We start from the raw sequence: 21,944 nt of genomic DNA on the forward strand, positions 1-21,944 counted from the left end.
AAATAGCTGTTGTGCACAGTGCACAGAGTATCTGCAAATGTCTGTAGTTGTTTGAGGTTTATCTTGCTAACATTTCCGGAATATTTTCTTATTAATATAAACCTCAGTTCTATGCTCTAATAAAATAGAGATACATTTACATGAAAATCAGCATTCATAGGGACAGTTCAGAAATAAAGGCTTTGATTCTCCACTTCAGATACATAACCCCCTGCAACAGGCCCCTGAATGCTTCTTGGTATTTGTACACACTGGTGCACCCAGTGGCCGAAATACACTACCGGTCAAAAGTTTTACAACACCTACTCATTCAAGGGGTTTTCTTTATTTTTACTATTTTCTACATTGTAGAATAAAAGTGAAGACATCAAAACTATGAAATAACACATATGGAATCATGTAGTAACCAAAAAAGTGTTAAATCAAAAATATATTTGAGATTATTCAAACAGCCACCCTTTGTCTTGATGACAGCTTTGTGGCCGGCTTGAACACTGCACTGGAGTGGGGGTGATAGGTTTTGAAATAATAGAAGGAAAGAACATCTCAGAGTGATTAACTATTGTAGGACTTCAGATTGATATTCTGTCAATACCATCCATGCAAATACATGTTTATCTTTCTTAGACATCTCACACACTGGGCTGAAAAAGATTACAGGCAGGAAATAAAACAGGAATACACATGCTAAGCTAATGATGATAGAGCAACTTCTAGAAATAAGAAATGTCATTTTACTGTTTTTTAATTTTTTTATAGCTTTATTGCTTAATGGAAAACACCAAAAACAGTATTCAATTACACTTAGAATACAAAAAGTAAACGGCAACTTGAAATAATATTATTGAGGCACCAGTCAAACCATACGGAGCAAAGTATCCAGTAACTCCGATACTTTTAAGCACATTTAAATGGTTATTCTTACAGTACTGATCAATAAAGCTCTTCATAAAGCACAGCCAGTCAAAGATATGCCTCTTCCTAATAGAAATATACAGGACATTGTTGAATGATTTGAGATGGGGCCTATCAAAATGTCCATATATCTGAAAATATATATATTTTTTAAAGTGTTACCATCTAGATTCCTTTATGCAATAACTTTTCCAGCGCACTAATTTTGTGCAAACAACCTGCAATTCAGGTAATTGCTGTTTAAGTGAATGTGAGAGAAATTCTGTCCAGTTCGCTTCCGACAGCATTCTGAACTAGCATATCTAGATCTGTATATTCTCATTTTGAGTCAAATCTATCAACTACATCAATGACTCTGCTTAATCAATAAATGTTCTGTCCCCCAAAAGTCTGATCTGGAAATAACCAGGGGTGAATATAGAGAATAGTTGGAGAATGAAAGAGTCGATACATGTTATCTGTGTGTATCAGGGCTGAATAGTGTTCAGTATAAAAGCATCCAGTAGGAGTCGCTGTTACAGTCTGTCATGAAGCAACTGAGTGGCTGAGAGCCATCTACAACCACTGGCTGTAAAATAAGGGTATATGTCCCTGTATTACTCTGCATATAAAAGCATTAAAGCAACCGTCAAAAAGTTCTAAAATAAAATACAACATAATAGTCATGATTGGGGAACATCTGTAACTACACCTCCGTCAAATGTCCATAATTGCTTCTTTCTGTTTAACAAAGAGAATTATACAGGACAGCAGACCGGAAGGACCCTAATACTGGGGGTCGTGTTCATTAGACACTGAACTGAAGAACACGGACTGATACAGGGAATGGCTACCTGGAATTGTCCAATAGGAAATGCTCATTTTGGTTTTGCGTTTGAAAACAATTTGTGACGGTGTGACCTATTAAACCCTGCAGAGTCTATGTTAGTGTTTATGAAGGGTTTCCCATGTTCCAATACAAACACTGTGAAGCCTCCGTTGTAAACTCTACCTCCCTCTAGGGTTATGATTGTCTCTGGGTTCATTTTTTCTTCCTCTCCTGAGTACACCTTGGACAGTACCTGGGTGAAAGAAATGAAAGAAATAGAGACAGAGTGAAAGAGATAAAAGAAAGGGTGAGTGAAATGGTGGTATGTTCAGTGAGTTGATCTCTTCCATGTTATAGGAGAAAAATCCTTACTTTCCTATCCTAATTTCTTTGACTTACCATTTTCCTCTGGGTTTTGTTGTCAACCCCACGCAGGCAAAGTGGAACCACTCAATGGAGCACTGCAATGAGACCAACACAATACATTCTCATTTGTATTCCATTAGTATAGGGAGAGACTTTTATAATGCTGTGCTGCCCTCTAGTGGGTTTATTTTTTAAGGCCAAAATGGACCAAAAGGAACTAGCCTTTATTTAGGTTTTACTGGATTCATCTTTGATTTGTGCAAACATTCCAACGCCAGCTCTCATTTCTTGAATTTATAAATCAGACTTTTTAGTAAAATCACAGATTCATGTCAATGTGGTATTTTTTGTAGAAACATTCTAGTGCCCAGATTTCAGGTTAGGATTTGGCTCCTAGTCAATAGTTGACCCAATCAGGGTTGGGGTTCATTTCAATTCCGTCATCTCAGGAAGTGATGTCATTGCTTCTCTCTATGAGAAAAAAAGGGAATTGGATTTTCAGTTTCCTTCCTGAATTGAAAGGGAACTGACCTCAACTCTGGACCTAGTGCTCATGTACCACTAGATCACCAATGGCAGAAAGCTGTGGACTCACGTCTGTGTTGTCACAGCCGATCATCTCTCCGTAGGACACTTGGTGACACAGGCAGTAGGTGGGCTCGTTGGGGTCCACGGGCATGTCCAGCACGTCCGAAGGGTGGACGTTCCCAAAGTTCACTGTAGGGGCTGTGAACTCAGGCCTAAGGACACAACAAGGGAGGAAAATGGGGATGAATACTGAGAGGAAGGGATGTACTGTATCAGAGACTGCTGTAAGGTACGGAGTGAGAGAAGACCAGAACAGCACATTTCGGTTAGGTTCAGGGGGTTATTGGAGTGGAGATGAAAATTAGCTGTCTGGCTTATATCTGGTATAAAGCATCAGCCTATGAAACGTTTTAATGGTACATACGCTTGTGTTAGTTTGACTTTCTTCTGTCCGCTCTTGGGGCTGCAGTCGTCGTCTGACTTCACCTTTAACCTCGTGCGAGCCACCTTCTTCTCTTTTGGCACCCTGAGCTCACCTGAAAAAAGACACAAAACTCTTTAGGCTATGTTTATTAAGCACCAAACAGAAGAAAATAGACTTATATAAGGAGGGACTCCCTGGACCTGCTGTCTAATAAGAATAAGCTAATTTTTGTTTTTGCTAAATGTTTTCCACTACATGCCATAATGAACATGGCCCAATTCACAGCTATCTATAGGGTTGAACGTCAATGAGACAACAGTGAAAAGTCACAAAGTTTCTGAACAGAACTTACTCTTGATTCCCTTGCTGGAGGTTGAGTCATAGTCGGTGCTCTCAATCTTTTTCTCCTTCAGGTCTGCCTCGAAGCGGGCCAGGTCTGTGTCCAGCCTGCGAATGTGTTTGTCCACCTGAGGGGTCACAATGAATAACAGGACACTGACTGAGACATCACACATTACATGAGAAATGACTGACATCTCAGCTTGCCTAGGCTAACTAATCACAGTGGAAGCAGAAAGTGCGTCCACTTCTGCTCAACATCAAAATCTGGACTAGTCAACATTTCCATTTCCAGCTGCATCAAACATGCTAATTAAGATTATAAACTGGGTGGTTCGAGCCCTTAATGCTGATTGGTTGACAGCCGTGGTATATCAGACCGTATACCACGGGTATGACAAAACATTTATTTGTATTACTCTAATTACGTTGGTAACCAGTTTATAACAGCAATAAGGCACCTTAGGTGTTTGTGATATATGGCCAATTAGTCATGGTATATTGGCCATATACCACACCTCCTCTGGCCTTATTGCTTAAATATAACACATATTTCACTATGTAAGGCTTACCTGCAACCTGAGGTAACCCTCTCTCCAAAGAGCACTTTTCCTTTCCTCATTACTAGTATGGACCCCAAGCAGCACTCCTATTCCCAGTCTACTGTATCCATCCTAAGGTCTACTCACCATCTCATAGGTCTGCATGGCCAGTTGGACCTTGTCATCTCCAAACTCTTTACACTTGCCATATGACTGCTGGATCTGCCGGAGCAGGGAGAGCTTCTGCTCAGAGGCTAGGGTGTGCGTGTTTGATGTGTATTCACGAGCCAAAGAGTCTATCTGCCCTTTCAGATCTGAGAGAAAGAGATTCATTCATTTATAGTAAATTGTGGGTACAACCATCACATGGGCTACATGCACACTGACTATTGACAGTAGCCTTGACATTCTGGATAAGTGTTTGCTATTTACTTGTTATGATAACAGCAACAATCATAATATCAGATCTGTGTGAGAGTCTCACCCTCTGTCCGTGTGTCCAGGTCTCTCATAAGAGTGAAATTCCTCTGTAACTCAAACGGCAGATTTTCTATACCTAGAAAAACAAGGTGTTGTACAGTATAATACGTTATATACCGATCCAATTCGAATACAGCAGTATCATCAGTGTCAGTGGGCTGCAACATTGCTAGCTTCTTGTGTGTGTTACGTAACGTTACTAAAATTGCCAACGCTGGTCTATAAATATGTATAGTACGTAAACGTAGGATACCATTGAATAGAACCCTACGATACCACAAAGTAATTTAGAATCTATCAAGAACGGTACAATTATGCACCGTTTTGCTAGCTAGCTATCTAGCTAGTTTGGATTGCAAGCGCGCTAATTTAGCTAACGTTAGCTAGCTTTATCGCGTGCTCATTGTCCCTCGCTCTGGACTTTTTTATGGAGTAACGTTAGCTGAACCAGTAACTGGGCTTCTCGTCTCCTCAAGCCCTTGTACTGGTTCTGGGAGTAGCTATGCGTGCATGTAAAACAAATACACACAACAAATTCCATTACATAATACTTAGTAGGATTACAAATTATTTAAGGAATAAAACATGAAAAAGGAAAACTATCTTACTGTCAAGGTAATGTTCTAAATACATTCCCGCCGCCATCTTGAAAATAATCAACAAAGGTTCTTCCGGTCAGACAGGAAATCTAATTATTCTCCTTCTCCTTCTCCTTCTGGGTTTTACGGTGGACTACATCCAAAAAGTTGTATTGCCGCCACCAACTGTGTAGGATTAAAATATATATATATATATATAACTATATACCTACCCGACCTCACTCATCAAAACGCTGCATACACTTCATCTGTTAAAAACAATATTCATGTCTCTACACTAAATCAGAAGCCTGGGAGGGCGTCATCTTCCGTCGCCAATAACCCTTGTAAATCTTCCACCGTGAAGTCCTGCTGCAGCCACAATGTTCAATTTCTTTGATTTCCTTGCTACTTGAGCCACAGTTGCAATGAACGACATTAAATCCACTTTCTTTACATACAACATGTCCAGTTCTCTTGGTTGACAAATAGGTATATTCACTATGGGCTGTGGTCCATCCACTACCATTTCTTCAACATCACTTGTTCTCTCAATTCTTTTGATTGCTTCCGCATAGGAGATCTGATGGAGCGCCCAAATTTTGCCACCTCAACCACCTTCAGCCTTACAGGGCATGCCACGAACTCTGGGTCATGATCCCCACCATAATTGCAGCAAGGCCATTCTTCACTCCGATCTTCTGTATACTCCGCCCGTCTGCAAACACTTGAAACATGGCCAAATTGTTTATATTTTTTACACTGTAGTGGTTTAGAGACCACCTCATATACCCCAGCATTACATGCATACGGAGGTGGTCACCATAAAAAAACAATAGAACCAACTAACTTTCTTCCTTTCTTCCATCCACCATGCAGGTCAAGCGACGGGCACTAACCACACCTGGGATTCACGTCAAAAGGTTTTCCTCCTTAAGTTCCATCGACACCCCAGAGATGACTCCCTTAACAGGTGCCCTACTGTGAGGCCCACTGCCCTCTTTCTCTGTTCCTCAGACACACAGTTAATCAGGACAAGCCCACTCCTGGTCACTCTGATTGATTTAACTTTTCCCAACATACAATTCACCCTCTTTGACACCCCAAACGGATCTACCAGATAAACATCCTCATAAAACAAAAATATTTAATGAGCTGAAAAGAAAAATTACAGAAATTTGTGCTAAGGGGTATTTCTGTCTGTAATAAAGCCCTTTTGTAGGGAAAAACTATTTCTGATTGGCTGGGCCTGGCTCCCCAGTGGGTGGGCCTATGCCCTCCCAGGCCCACCCATGGTTACACCCAGTCATGTGAAATCCATAGATTAGGGCCTAATGCTTTTCTTTCAATAGACTGATTTCCTTATATGAACTGTCACTATCTTTGAAATTGTTGCATATTGCGTTTATCCTTTTGTTCAGTATATATATATAACAAAATACAAACACAAAATAAATACAAATTAAACAATAAAAAACAAAACTACCAAACTACCAAAAATTAAATAAACTAAATCAAACAACTTTACTGTTAAAAAATAAACAGATCTGATCCCTACACAGTCTCAAGGGGAGCCTGGGAGGGCGGGCCATCTTCCTGCACCAGTACCCCTTGCAAGTCTTCAGATGTAAAATCCTTAAGTCCCAAAAACGTTTCTTCCACAGCCAAAATAATGTCCAGTTCCTTAGACTTCTTTGAGACTTGAGCCTTACAGTTTTTAACTGTGGAAATGCTGAAATCGTCTTCTTCTTCTTCTTTGGTATTATGGCGGTCCGCAAAACAAATGTTATAGGTGCATGCCGCCACCTACTGTATTGGCTGCCTACTATTCTGTAGTATGAATTAATTACACTTAGTCCCTGAAATCTTCTTATTCTGTGGATTTTATATGGCGGTTGGCAACCAATTTAAAAGGGGCAATCAGCATGAATGCCTCATGAGCTTAATTCAACTGTCGTACCCCATCAGAACCTAAAATATACTCTTGTTTTACTCCAATGTTAGTAAACAAAGTAAATATAGCCTCAAAACATGGTTAAAACTATAACTTTGATATCATGGATAGTCAGTCCATGCATCCATAGCTCTGTCTATGAATTTGAGAGTGGTTAAATCCCTCTAGCCTTATCCCTCAGCTTTTTACCGAAACAGGGGCGGGGAGTTTGCTTTGTTTTTGTTTCAACTGCTGATTGCCACTTTAAGGTGCAGTATGGCCAGCAACTCCATTGTGTATACAGATAAATTATCGTTGCTGTTTTTGTCAATGCCACCTTAAACTCAGGAACACTAAAAGCAGCACCTGTCCTCCCTGTTTTAGGGTCCTTAGATCCATCAGTGAATATATTCAAGAAAGCATAGTAGTGTGTTCTTAAATGTTCACTTACAATACTTACTGGATCTACTCCTTCCTCAACAGCTCTTACCCTCTCAAGTAACCCTAGGAATATAATTGGCTGAGGGAGCAACCAAGGTGGAATAGCAGGAAGAACCACAGTAGGGCTGAACTCCTTCCCAAATAATCCCATCTCTCGTCATGCCGTTACCGATCCACCCAAAACATGTATTCAGATCACGTTCATGCTCCCATCACTCTAGGAGCACCTTTTTTGTAGGCTGTATAACCGCATGTCCTTGAAGATTTACCCAATATATCATGGTTAGTTGTCTTCTCAACTTTAATGGCATCTCTCCCAACTCTACCTACAGCGCTGCCACCGGGGAGGTCCTGACTGCTCCACAACATATTTTTAGGGCTTGTGCCTGGATTACATCTAGTTTTTTAAAAATATGTCTGAACTGCTGATCCATACGCTGCACTACCATATTCCAGTGATCAGACAGGAAATTAAGTTCGGGGGCACCTAGTAGGGGACACCCTTTTTCATTTTGTGCCACCAAAATAATGTTTATTTTTGTAACTATTTTACGTGGGCCTATTTTTTCCCTTCAGTAGGCTATGTTACAAACAAGATACAATATGCATTAGGCTACGGAACAAAATAATATAAATATTATCTGAAATTGTTATAGAACAGAAATCATTATATGGAATTGGCATAAATAGACAAATAAATACTAGGCCTATCTAAATTGAGAAACTAAACTGTCTACTAGAGGTAGTATGGCTATTCCTCTTCATCTGAGGGATCCTGATTGATGCACATAGACCTACTCTCTGCCACTTAACTCTGGCAAACTGTAATTTCTCCTTGTGCTGTCCTCTATGCCAGAATGGGATTCTAATCAACTCAGCGGAGCCATTCAACAGCTGGTAGGAAACCAGACAGCGTGAATGGAATAATTTGGTCAGAGGATGCAGAGGAGACACCATTCGGTTAGTCGTTCATTCATTCATTCATTCCTTTATTCTTTGGAGCACTTCAAAATTACAAAAGATTCTCTGAGTGTTTGTCACCAATAGGTGGCAGTGTACTGTATTCTATCATCATGACAATTCACTGTCAGTAAAGAACCTGATGAAATGGAAGTAGTTTCTCCTACCACTGATCCAGAATCAGATATTTGTCAGTCTCCTAATGACTCTGAAAATGACAAGCACTGAGCAAGTAGCAACAAAGGTTAGATGTAAGGAATGACCAACCTATCGGGGCAAAAGCACTCAACCCACCAGAGACGTATTACTAAGAGACAAACGCGAACATGAAGAGGGGTCGACAGACTAACAGGTGGAGGAGTGAGGAACACAGACATGTGCACCGCATGACATGTAGACGAGTGTGAAAGGCTCTGAATTATAGAGAACACACGCATACACACACACACACACACACACTCTCTCTCTCTCTTTATCCTCATCCGTTGTGCCTCACTATGTCAAGCAAGTCGCCCACTAGTGTGGGGAGGTTAAACTAGATTAGCGCTTTATGTCACTTCCTCTCTCAGACTGTCTTATGTCTCACTGTCTAAACTGGTTCCAAAATATGCTGTTATTTTGTCAATCTGAAAAGCTTTCATGTAGAAAAACATGACTAGTGCTAAAGCCACAACCCTGAATTTGAGTGTCAGCGAACGGCACCCCTTGACATTTGATTTGCTAAGCTGAGGAATAGGGCTAGAGAAATGTAAGCACTCTCAAATTCCTAGATAAAGCTATGGATGCAAGACCTGACAGCAACTTGAAGCTATGGGCTACATTGTTTGTTTACAAAGACTCAAATTACAACAAAACCGAAACAATGATGTAAACCATCCTTATATTTTGGGTTATGATGGTACTGGAACTGACCCTGTATATAGTATTGTAGCGGTTTCAGGGGTTGTGTGGTGGATGGACGGTATGTGCCTGCGAGGTTTCTTAGTTTTTTGGCTGCCAGGACCATGGACAGCACTGTGAAGTATTCCCCAGAGGCAGGACCACGGACAGCTCAGGGGAAACCTTCTAGACTGCAGCAGAACAGCCACACCTGTCTCCAGTTGTAATCAGAGACAAACTGCAGACAGGTGAAACCAATCAGTGCCTCTACTTAACCACGGCCTGGGTTTTTGGTCTTTGACCCCGGCAGGTGAAGGAGTAGGAGGTTATTGGGGAGACAGAGCATACTGTGGAGAAGGAGGATTAACGGAAGAAAGGAACTTATGATTTCAACACGGATTGAACCCCCGAAGACCAAGATTGGAGGACTGTCCACTGGTGACAGTGTTTACTCTGTCTGTTTTGAGTTTGATATATCAGGAACACTGCCGAAACCTGATAGTAATAAACCAGTTTAACCCTTCACTTGGACTGGTGGTGTGTGTTTGTGTGTGTAAAACCTGCCATAAATAGATATTGGCGCCGAAACTGCCACAGTATGCTTACTTACAGTACTTTATCGTGTTTTTCTTATTTTTATATATTGTATGCTTTTGTTCTACTGTACATTATTATTGATTACTGAATTGTTGGGGTTAGAGCTTGCAAAAAAGGCATTTCACTGTACTTGTGCATGTGACATTAAAACTTGAAATTCAAAACTTGAAGTGACTATTGAACAGCAGTAAATATTGCAGATTTTACCTTAAAAGTCAAAGCTGTAAAACATATTATCTAGGGTGTGCTTTGTTAGTGTCAAATAGCCCTGTACCAAAACTTGGCACAGAAATTATGAGAATAACACAGCTGCGGAGTTGATATGACCACTGGGTTACGTGGCAATACCCCCTTATCTGGCTGTAGTCCTGCCTTTGGAGCATAGCTTATTCACACAAACCCTTAGTGAGGGAAGTGAGAACTTATAATTGTTGATTTCCTTATTTCTGTTATTGTTTTCTTTTTAAACTTTTTTAGTTAGGTTTTTTGTTAGGATCTGGAGTGAAATCTAAAAATTAAACAGTTTAGGAAAGGCTGAGGTTAATAGTACATTTACTGTATATAAAATTCACTCCAAGACAGAATGTGCACGTATATGGATCGGTGGGCTGATCCGCCAATGATGTCAAGCCTACAGGCCCACCTGCCCTCTCTAAATTAGATAAAAGGACAGGACCCACTGCTGCACAGCTCACCTACAGTGCCTGCCTACCAGCCCAACACTGCACTATGTTCGTTTTCCTCTGTGTCGTCTTTCTCCCCAGCCTTGCTTTGGGTGCTCCTGTGCTTTACCAGGGGGAAGAGCTATCCCAAAACTCCTGCCCAATGGGCTGGTACGACTTTAATGGACGCTGCTATAAGTATGTTGCTACACCACTGAACTGGCCTGATGCTGAGTCCTACTGTGTGACTCAGGGAGCAAACCTGGTCTCTGTGCACAGTGAGGCAGAACACCAGTTCATCAAAATCCTGATCCAGAGTTTCGACCCTGCAGAGAGAGCAACCTGGATGGGGCTGTCTGACATCCACGTGGAGGGGAGGTGGATGTGGTCTGACGGGTCCAAGGTGGACTTTATACCCTGGCATTCATCCCAGCCTGATGGTGGAAAGAGTCAAAACTGTGTAATAACAAACCATTTTGACCCAAGGTGGAATGATCAAGGTTGCAATTATAATCACGCCTTTGTCTGTGCCGAACGCCTCTGCTAGTCAGTCGTCTGTCAAGGTGGAGGGGCTTCCATCCTGAGAAGAAACCTGGTTTTCATTAAGAAATAAACATATTTTATTGAAAATACTGTTTTTATTGATTTCTTATGAATTGTAAATAGAACTGCTTCAGCTGTCTTTTTATTGTATCAAGAAGCCCTGTACCAAATCTTGGCACAACAATTATGATAAGAATGCAGCAATACCCACTTTTCTGGAATGGCTGTAATGCTGTCTTTGGAGCACAGACACAGTGAGAAATTAACTTTCTGAAACTTTGATGTTTTTGGTTGAAAGTCATACATTTTCCATCTCAGATAGTGATACATTTCAATAAAACATCAGTACTAGTGAAGGAATTAAAATTAACTAGATGTGTGTAGAATTTCCTGTTTCGCAAAAACACAACTGTCCTGTTGTGCTGATGATTATACAATGTTTGTATAAAACATTTTCCTGATGTTGCAAGAACGTTCCCAGAACAAATGTTGTTATTACATTACCTGGAAACCTAATATGAACCTTAGGGGAATGTTCTGTGGTGGTTGTTGTAGATGGTGTGTACAACATTTTGGTGAATTATAGGAGAAGATTCCAAGGATATTTCCTTTTAAAAAAATGTGTTACTAAAAAATAACATTTTGTTATCAAAAACAGTATTTGAACGTTTTTGGGATGTTATCATCCTAATACTCAGCTTCACGTTATAAATTAGAACAGGCAAAGCCACACCCCTCATTTGTCGATGCGCGTCCCAGATCATCTCATAGACCGCCATTCAAAGTTGGCTTTTTTCAGCGGTCCCTTTAAAGCTTTCAAATAACGCAAAAATGCCCCAAAGTTGTTGTGTCGCAGGGTGTACCTCTAATAATAAGAAAAACCCAGACCTCGGGTTTTTCGCTGTACCAAATTGCCAAAAAGAGCCTCACAGACGACTGCTGTGGCTCCAGTCCATCAGACGTGAGGATGACTCAGGTAACCTGAGGGACCTGGCTTCGTCACACACCTACGTGTGTGGTAAACACTTCATTACAGGTAAGAAAAGTCATTATTGTGTACATTAGACATGGTGTAGATGTGTGTTGTACTGTTCATTTGTGTTTTGGTGTATAACAAGGAGAGCTACAGTGAGGGAAAAAAGTATTTGATCCCCTGCTGATTTTGTACGTTTGCCCACTGACAAAGACATGATCAGTCTATAATTTTAATGGTAGGTTTATTTGAACAGTGAGAGACAGTATAACAACAAATAAATCCAGAAAAACGCATGTCAAAAATGTTATAAATTGTATATAAGTATTTGACCCCTCTGCAAAACATGACTTAGTACTTGGTGGCAAAACCCTTGTTGGCAATCACAGAGGTCAGACGTTTCTTGTAGTTGGCCACCAGGTTTGCACACATCTCAGGAGGGATTTTGTCCCACTCCTCTTTGCAGATCTTCTCCAAGTCATTAAGGTTTCGAGGCTGACGTTTGGCAACTCAAACCTTCAGCTCCATCCACAGATTTTCTATAGGATTAAGGTCTGGAGACTGGCTAGGCCACTCCAGCACCTTAATGTGCTTCTTCTTGAGCCACTCCTTTGTTGCCTTGGCCGTGTGTTTTGGGTCATTATCATGCTGGAATACCCATCCATGACCCATTTTCAATGCCCTGGCTGAGGGAAGGAGGTTCTCACCCAAGATTTGACGGTACATGGCGCCGTCCATCGTCCCTTTGATGCGGTGAAGTTGTCCTGTCCCCTTAGCAGAAAAACACCCCCAAAGCATAATGTTTCCACCTCCATGTTTGATGGTGGGGATGGTGTTCTTGGGGTCATAGGCAGCATTCCTCCTCCTCCAAACACGGCGAGTTGAGTTGATGCCAAAGAGCTCGATTTTGGTCTCATCTGACCACAACACTTTCACCCAGTTCTCCTCTGAATCATTCAGATGTTCATTGGCAAACTTCAGACGTTCTCATGATCATTGCAACTCCACGAGGTGAGATCTTGCATGGAGCCCCAGGCCGAGGGAGATTGACAGTTATTTTGTGTTTCTTCCATTTGCGAATAATCGCACCAACTGTTGTCACCTTCTCACCAAGCAGCTTGGCGATGGTCTTGTAGCCCATTCCAGCCTTGTGTAGGTCTACAATCTTGTCCCTGACATCCTTGGAGAGCTCTTTGGTCTTGGTCATGGTGGAGAGTTTGGAATCTGATTGATTGATTGCTTCTGTGGACAGGTGTCTTTTATACAGGTAACAAACTGAGATCAGGAGCACTCCCTTTAAGAGTGTGCCCCTAATCTCAGTTTGTTACCTGTATAAAAGACACCTGGGAGCCAGAAATCTTTCTGACTGAGAGGGGATCAAATACTTATTTCCCTCATTAAAATGCAAATCAATTTATAACATTTCTGACATGCGTTTTTCTGAATTTTTTTGTTGTTATTCTGTCTCTCACTGTTCAAATACACCTACCATTAAAATTATAGACTGATCATTTCTTTGTCAGTGGGCAAACATACAAAATCAGCAGGGGATCAAATACTTTTTTCCCTCACTCTATCTAGCTTTTTTCATGTGCTTTCAGTCAACTCTAGCTAGAAGTAATGTTATCTGTGGTACCGTTAGCCTCTTTGCTCACGACCTGTACAGGTCTCCCGAGCGAAGAAGCTAACTAACGTTAGCTATCTCATGTTCAACATTGTAATCGGTTATAAACAAGAAGGGTGGCGTGAAAGCCATCCTGAAAGTACATTAGCTAGCTTACATTACCTGTCTAAGAGATAGTGAAATGTGTTGTGTTGGCCTGTTGTGTACACAGGGTTAAGAGCTGCCCATGAATTGGGCAGGAGCCGAGCTCCCCCACCTTGGCTTGGGTCTAAATTAGTGAGAGCATGCGGTGTAACAAGACCTAGGCTATTCGTTACAAAATAACATTACAGCCATTGATTTTAGAAGAACATGACTTGCCAGATGCCCTCTCTTGTTTTGTAGCCAGTCGTCCAGAGTGCTGTTGTCCTGCCCCCAATTGAAAGACACTTGACCTCCAGGACTCCACTGCCACAACACAGGACGTACCCATCACATAAGACTCCAATGTAAGGATTCTCCTGACAGATTCTGAAGCTGGCTCTCTCCACTTTCAACTTGATGTGGTTTCTTTGCTCCATGATGATATTCTTTGAACGTTACTAATGTTTTCTTGTGGTTTTAAATTAAGTTTTCTTAATGTTCTGAGAACATGATTTTAAACAGAACCACAAGGAAACCTTTAGAAAAACGTTATGCTAAAGTACTGAAATTCCCACAGAAGAACGTTGTTTCTTAATATTCTCTGAACGTTCTGAGAACATGAATTTAAATAGAACCATGAGGAAACCTGTAGAAAACATTATGCTGAAGTACTGAAATTCCCACCTAAGAAACATATGGTTCTCAGAACGTTATGTGCTAGCTGGGTATCCTGCACCATTCCCAGAATGTTGTGGGAAGGTTATATACAAAATAACCATAGGACAACCATGCTCTCACCAAGCTCTAAGAAAAATATGGTTCTCAGAACGTTATATGCTAGCTGGGAAATGCCTTTGGAATGTAGTTTTTGGGGCATTTCCATTTACTATAGTATGGTATTTCCTACCACAGTAACTTGACCTAAACCCAAACCAGACTTTAAAATATAAACAAACGTATGCATTTATAGGGGCATTGTTGCAGTTTTAGACGTTATACAGTAGCAATCTTTTACTTCATTACTGGGAAGAGAGAGAATGGGACCATTATTTAGTGTCAAAAGCAGCGAAGAGATACAACTGACAATTTACTAATTAAAATGTCACAATAGTCAGAAAACAATACAAAGAAACATTTGAAATACATTTTTTTTTTTTATTAACCATGCTAATGCTGAAGATAAGGTGGAAGCTTGCAGTTGGGATATGATACAGTGTGAAAACAAAGTCACAATAGCCAGACTAAAGTGGCAGAGCACATTGCTCACTGGCTGCAAAATGTTGCAAACGGAAGAAATCCTGTTCAAACCTGTCACGCCCTGGCTCTGGGGACACTGTTATGTTGAGCCAGGGTGTGTAGATCTATGTTCCGTATTTCTGTGTTGGCCTGAGTGACTCCCAATCAGAGGCAACGAGTGTCAGCTGTTTGCTGGTTGTCTCTGATTGGGAGCCATATTTAATCTGTCGGTTTTTCCTTTGGTTTTGTGGGTTCTTGTTTCTAGTTGGTTTAGTTTCACCGTGAACTGTCACGTTACCGTCTTTGTTTGTTTTGATCGTGTTTTCGCTCATTAAAGAGTATGTTTGCCTGCAACGCTGCGCCTTGGTCTACTCCTTACCCTGACGGTCGTGACAGAAGAACCCACCTAAACTGGACCAAGCAGCGTGAAGAGGAGAGAGGAAGGACCTGGGATCAGTGGAGTAGGAGTTTCGACTGGGCCCCGCTAAGTGAAGAGAAGAGAGGCTGGTCTATGGAGCAATGGATTAAGAGTTTCGACTGGGTCAAGCCAATTGAGGAGCTGAATAGCGGGAGTTGGAAGCAGAAGAGTGAGAGTCTGGCGAGAACTAGGGAGGCCTGGTCCACGGGGAGGAGAGAACCCCAGAACATTTTTAGGGGGGGGCTCACGACGTGGACGACGGGGCAGCAGGAGGCCGCGATGGAGCGGTCCAGCGGGTGTGCAGAGGAGGCCGCCAGGTTAAGGGGGCCACTGGTCACAGAGGAGAGGGAAAGTGTGGAGGCACGGCGAGAGGTACTGGGGTGTGTTACCAGTCCGGTCCAGCCCGTTCCTGATCCCTGCGTAGGGCCAGTGGTGTGTGTCCCCAGTACGGTCCGGCCTGTTCCTCGCATCGAGCCTGTGGTGCGTGTCGTCAGCCCGGCCCGGCCTGTTCCTGCTTCCCGCACCGAGCCTATGGTGCCCGGCCCGGCCTGTTCCTGCTCCCTGCACCAAACCTGTGGTGCGCGTCGCCAGCCCGGTCCGGCCTGTTCCTGCTCCCCGCACCAAGTCTGTGGTGCGTTTCGTCAGCCCTGTCCGGCCCGTTCCTGCTCTCCGCACCAAGTCTGTGGTGCGCGTCGCCAGCCCAGTCCGGCCCATTCCTGCTCCACGCACCAAGCCAGGGGTGCGCATCGTTAGCCCGGTCCGGTCCATTCCTGCTCCACGCACCAAGCCAGGGGTGTGTATCGTCAGCCCGGTCCGGCCAGTTGCTACTCCACGCACCAAGCCAGGGGTGCGCATCGTCAGCCCGGTCCGGTCCGTTCGTTCCACGCACCAAGCCAGGGATGCGTGTCGTCAGTCCGGCCCGGCCAGCGGGGCTAGACAGGACCAGGGGTACTTTGGGGGGTTGGAGAGGAAGTGGGGATCGGGCCCAGAGCCGGATCCGCCGCCAAGGCGGAGTGCCCACCCGGTCCCTCCCCTGTGGTATTTAGTTGGCTCGGTCGGAGTCCGTGCCTTTAGGGGGGGGTACTGTCACGCCCTGGCTCTGGGGACACTGTTATGTTGAGCCAGGGTGTGTAGATCTATGTTCCGTATTTCTGTGTTGGCCTGAGTGACTCCCAATCAGAGGCAACGAGTGTCAGCTGTTTGCTGGTTGTCTCTGATTGGGAGCCATATTTAATCTGTCGGTTTTTCCTTTGGTTTTGTGGGTTCTTGTTTCTAGTTGGTTTAGTTTCACCGTGAACTGTCACGTTACCGTCTTTGTTTGTTTTGATCGTGTTTTCGCTCATTAAAGAGTATGTTTGCCTGCAACGCTGCGCCTTGGTCTACTCCTTACCCTGACGGTCGTGACAAAACCAGAAGGTTGATGGCTCCATAGAGATCCTATTAAATTACTAGAGGGGCTATGTCAAAAACCCAGAATGGGGTGAAAAACGGCAGCCATATTGGTCAGGGAGAAATCCAAACCAGTCTAACTGGAATGAATGGCAGTAGAGGCATAATCCTGATTTTATTTATGCAGGAAATTAAAAGTAAGGCATGTGATGTATCAGAAATTGTGTAAAAATAATTATTGTCAACCTAAAATATTTTCATATAATTGTAAGTACAGTTTATTCAGGTTTTATACACATTTTCTGTATAAATAGCCTCTAAAATATAAATGTCTAAATTTGTGTTTCTTTGAAAGCTGTGAGTGCTATTATATGATACAATATCAGTACTTATTGCATTTACAACTTCTGAAATCATCAACTGATTTGAGCCAGTGCATGGCTATGGATTGACTGCATTGTTTTAATGGAATGTTGGCATATTGGCAGTTCATTTGAAAAATGTATTAATTAAATCTGTCTGGGTAGCTAGCTAACAAACAGACAGTGCAGATAAATTCTTCAAATTCATTACTTTACACAATATCTTATCAGCAGCACTGGCAAACCAAAATGGCTGACTTTTATCCCATCATAAGAAGGTTCATGTCCATTCTAGTATTCTAATTATATGGCTGACTCCATCTCAGGGTAGCGAAATACTACATCCCCATGAGAGTCAGTTTATGTGTCCTAATGAAACCAGAGTCGTCTATATCAGTCGCTACGGGTGATGGCGTCTGCCGAGCCAATAAGCTGGCAAGTAAATAAATCCCTGCTGAATTGCTCCTATTCCACCCAAATAATTGATTGTCGCCAAGGGCAACCAATCGGTACAGGTGGGGGCCCCAAGTGGTGCTCTCTGTCTGGATTAGTGGGCTGTCAACAGTGGCAAGGCCACTGTCAAGAGGTGAGGTGTATGTGGGGTGGAAGTCAGGCGCAGGACACCGAGGCTCAGTCCAACAGAGTTTACTCAAATAATCCAACAAGGAAACGGTAAACAAACTGCCTCGAAAAACACAGAGGCGAGCATTACGCACAATGCGTAAAACACTAAAACAGAAAACAAGAAACGAAACACGCAGCACTACGACAGGCGAACAACAACACACAATCCTACTAAGCAAACAGACAGAACTTATAGGACAGGTGATCAATAAACAATTGGACACAGGTGTGACAGACAGACAAAAGCAATCACACACAGAACAAAGATCGGTGGCAGCTAGTACTCCGGGGACGGCGACCGCCGACGCCTGCTCGTACAAGGAGGAGGAGCAGCCTCGGCAGAATCCGTGACAGTACCCCCTTGACGCGCGGCTCCAGCCGTGCACCGACCCCCGGCCTCGGGGACGGCCAGGAGGACGCGGACCCGGGCGCGTGGGATGCCCACGGTGGAACTCAGTCAGGAGGGATGGATCGAGGATGTCCCTCCTGGGCACCCAGGACCGTTCCTCCGGACCGTACCCCTCCCACTCCACGAGATACTGGAGACCACTCCTCCGGCGCCTCGAGTCCAATATAGTCCGGACCCTGTACGCCGGTGCCCCCTCGATGTCCAAAGGGGGTGGAGGGGTCTCTCCTATCTCCTCCTCTTGGAGTGGACCAGCTACCACCGGCCTGAGAAGAGACACATGGAACGAGGGGTTAATATTTCTGTACTCAATAGGCAGTTGTAATCTGTAACACACCTCGTTCAATCTTCTCAGGACTTTGAAGGGCCCCACAAACCGCCGACCCCAGCTTCCGGCAGGGCAGGCGGAGGGGCAGGTTTCGAGTCGAGAGCCAGACTCGATCTCCCGGTGCGTACACCGGCCCCTCACTGCGGTGGCGATCGGCGCTCGCCTTCTGTTGACGGATGGCACGCTGCAGATGGACATGGGCAGCGTCCCCACGTCTCTTCTGAGCGCCGAATCCACTCGTCCCACCGCAGGGGCCTCGGTCTGGCTCTCGTGCCACGGTGCCAGGACCGGCTGATACCCTAAAATACACTGGAAAGGTGTTAATCCGGTGGAGGAGAGAGTTCCGGGCCATCTCTGCCCAGGGGATATACCTCGACCACTCCTCCGGCCGGTCCCGGCAATAGGACCTCAAAAACCTACCCACATCCTGGTTAACACGTTCAACCTGCCCATTGCTCTCTGGGTGGTACCCCGAGGTAAGGCTAACCGAGACCCCCAGGCGTTCCATGAAAGCCCCCAGACTCTGGAGGTGAACTGGGGACCTCGGTCGGACACAATATCCTCGGGGACCCCATAGTGCCGGAACACGTGGGTAAAGAGGGCCTCGGCGGTCTGTAGGGCAGTAGGGAGACCCGGCAGTGGGAGGAGACGACAGGCCTTAGAAAACCGATCCACAACGACCAAAATGGTAGTATTACCCTGGGAAGGGGGTAGATCGGTCACAAAATCTACAGATAGGTGGGACCATGGTCGTTGTGGAACGGGCAGAGGATGTAACTTACCCCTGGGCAAATGTCTAGGTGCCTTACACTGGGCACACACCGAGCAGGAGGAGACATAAACCCTCACATCCCTGGCTAACGTTGGCCACCAGTATTTCACGCTAAGGCAGTGCACCGTCCCACCAATACCAGGATGTCCAGAGGAGGGTGATGTATGAGCCCACGAAATAAGCCGATCACGAACCTCGAGCGGAACGTACGTCCGCCCCACAGGACACTCGGGGGAGTAGGGTCGGTACGCAGCGCCCGCTCGATTTCCGCATCGACCTCCCATACTACCGGAGCCACCAGACAAGACTTCGGCAGTATGGAAGTAGGCTCAATGGACCTCTCCTCCGTGTCATACTGTCGGGACAGTGCGTCTGCCTTACCGTTCTGGGACCCAGGGATGTATGTGATCTTAAACACAAACCGGGTTAGGAACATGTTCCACCTAGCCTGACGAGGGTTCAATCTCCTAGCTGCCCGGATGTACTCCAGGTTGCGGTGATCAGTCAGAATGAGAAAAGGGTGTTGAGCCCCCTCAAGCCAATGCCTCCACACCTTTAGGGCCTGGACTACAGCTAACAGCTCCCTGTCCCCAACGTCATAATTGCGCTCCGCCGAGCTGAGCTTCTTGGAGTAGAACGCACAGGGGCGGAGCTTAGGTGGCGTGCCGGACCGTTGTGACAGGACTGCCCCAATACCGGTCTCGGACGCGTCCACCTCTACTTGGAAAGGCAAAGAGGGATCCGGATGTGCCAGCACCGGGGCCGGCGAACAGGTTCTTCAGCTTGACAAATGCCCTGTCCGCCTCAGCTGACCACCGCAAGCGCACCGGACCCCCCTTTAGCAGGGACGTAATGGGAACTGCAACCTGTCCAAAACCCCCGGATAAACCTCCGGTAGTAATTAGCAAAACCCAAGAACCGCTGCACCTCTTTACGGTGGTTGGAGTTTGCCAATTACGCACAGCTGATACCCGATCTACCTCTATCTCCACGCCAGACGCGGACAACCGATAACCCAAAAAGGAGACGGACTCCTGGAAGAACAGGCATTTCTCTGCCTTGACATACAAGTCATGCTCCAACAGTCGTCTCAATACTCGGCGCACCTGGGCTACATGCTCGGCTCGTGTAGAAGAATACACTAGAATGTCGTCAATGTACACCACTACACCCTGCCCATGCATGTCCCGGAAAATCTCATCAACAAAGGATTGGAAGACTGAAGGAGCATTCATTAACCCATACGGCATGACGAGATACTCGTAATGACCCGAGGTGGTGCTAAATGCTGTTTTCCATTCATCCCCCCCCTTAATGCGCACCAAATTGTACGCGCTCCTGAGATCCAACTTTGTGAAGAAACGCGCTCCGCGTAATGACTCCGTCATCGTCGCAATCAGTGGAAGTGGGTAACTGTATTTTACTGTGATCTGATTGAGACTACGGTAATCAATACACGGGCGCAATCCCCCGTCCTTCTTCTTCACAAAGAAGAAACTCGAGGAAACCGGAGAAGTAGAGGGCCGTATGTATCCCTGTGCCAAGGACTCGGCTATGTAAGTCTCCATAGCCGCAGTCTCCTCTTGAGACAGGGGATACACACGACTCCTGGGAAAAGCTGCTCCGGTCTGGAGATTTATCGCACAGTCCACCTGTCTATGAGGAGGTAGCCGTGCTGCTCTCGATTTGCTAAACGCTAGTGCTAAATCCTCATACTCGGGGGGAATGCGCAGTGCGGGCACTTGGTTCGGACTCTCTACCGAGGTCGCCCCTATGGAAACACCTAGACATCTCCCTACACACTGGGCAGACCACTCCATAAGAGCCCTCTGTTGCCACGCTATGGTAGGATCGTGGGTGCTTAACCAGGGAAGCCCCAACACCACTGGGTACGCAGGAGAGTCAATCAGATAGAACTGAATGATTTCCTCATGACCCCCTGCGTAGTCATCGTCAGCGGTGCCGTGACATCCCTGATTAGACCCGACCCCAACGGCCGGCTGTCTAACGCATGGACAGGGAATGGAACTTCTACCGGCCGAAGGGGAATTCCTAACCTAGCACAAAATGCCCGATCAATAAAGTTCCCAGCTGCGCCTGAATCTACTAGCGCCTTATGCTGGGAATGAGGTGCCACCTGTGGAAAACGCACAGGAATGCTCATGTGACCAACAGAGAGCTCTGGGTAAGTGGGGCGCCTACTCACCTGAAATGACTCCCCAGTGCGTGACCTGTTGTCCCCTCCCTCAGAAGACCCTCCCCAGCACCTGGCCGCGGTGTGTCCTCCACGGCCACAGTTGGTGCAGGGATTGGCCCTCCTCGGGTTCTCCCTCCTCCTCTCTCTAGCGCCAGCACCCCCGAGCTCCATAGGAATTGGCTCAGAGGTGCTGGAGGATGGAATGGACGACCCCCACTCGGGACGTCCGCGGGCGGCCAGCAGGGTGTCAAGCCTGATGGAGATGTCCACCAGCTGGTCGAAGCATAGGTTGGTGTCCCTGCAGGCCAGCTCACGACGAACGTCCTCTCGCAGGCTACACCGATACTGGTCGATGAGGGCCCTCTCATTCCATCCCGCATCCGCAGCTAACGTCCGGAACTCCAGTGCGAACTCCTGTGCGCTCCTCTTCTCCTGTCGGAGGTAGAACAGACGCTCCCCCGCCGCCTTCCCTTCAGGTGGGTGATCGAAGACTGCCC

At 45.2% G+C, this 21,944-nt stretch overlaps 2 protein-coding genes across 3 annotated transcripts; one reads left to right on the plus strand and one right to left on the minus strand.

Annotated features, from left to right (window-relative positions):
• Positions 1-486: 486 nt before the first annotated feature.
• Positions 487-5,096, minus strand: LOC121571546 (inhibitor of growth protein 4). Of its 2 annotated transcripts, XM_041883073.1 has the most exons (8): positions 5,011-5,096; positions 4,407-4,478; positions 4,070-4,236; positions 3,394-3,508; positions 3,042-3,153; positions 2,685-2,829; positions 2,123-2,184; positions 487-1,976 (listed from the first exon to the last, which is right to left on the minus strand). In XM_041883073.1, the coding sequence occupies exons 1-8, from the start codon at positions 5,045-5,047 to the stop codon at positions 1,937-1,939; spliced, it is 750 nt and encodes a 249-aa protein (XP_041739007.1). In that variant the 5' UTR covers positions 5,048-5,096; the 3' UTR covers positions 487-1,936. The 2 variants fall into 2 exon arrangements, with proteins under 2 accessions (XP_041739007.1, XP_041739008.1); XM_041883074.1 differs by lacking the exons at positions 487-1,976; positions 2,123-2,184 and adding an exon at positions 2,191-2,560.
• Positions 5,097-10,519: 5,423 nt separating this feature from the next.
• Positions 10,520-10,999, plus strand: LOC121572493 (galactose-specific lectin nattectin-like). Its single transcript, XM_041884560.1, has one exon. It carries the CDS (start codon positions 10,520-10,522, stop codon positions 10,997-10,999), a length of 480 nt encoding a protein of 159 aa, XP_041740494.1.
• The last annotated feature ends 10,945 nt before the right edge of the window (positions 11,000-21,944 follow it).

This window comes from Coregonus clupeaformis, chromosome 8, assembly GCF_020615455.1.
Source record: "Coregonus clupeaformis isolate EN_2021a chromosome 8, ASM2061545v1, whole genome shotgun sequence".
Classification (NCBI taxonomy): domain Eukaryota; kingdom Metazoa; phylum Chordata; class Actinopteri; order Salmoniformes; family Salmonidae; genus Coregonus; species Coregonus clupeaformis.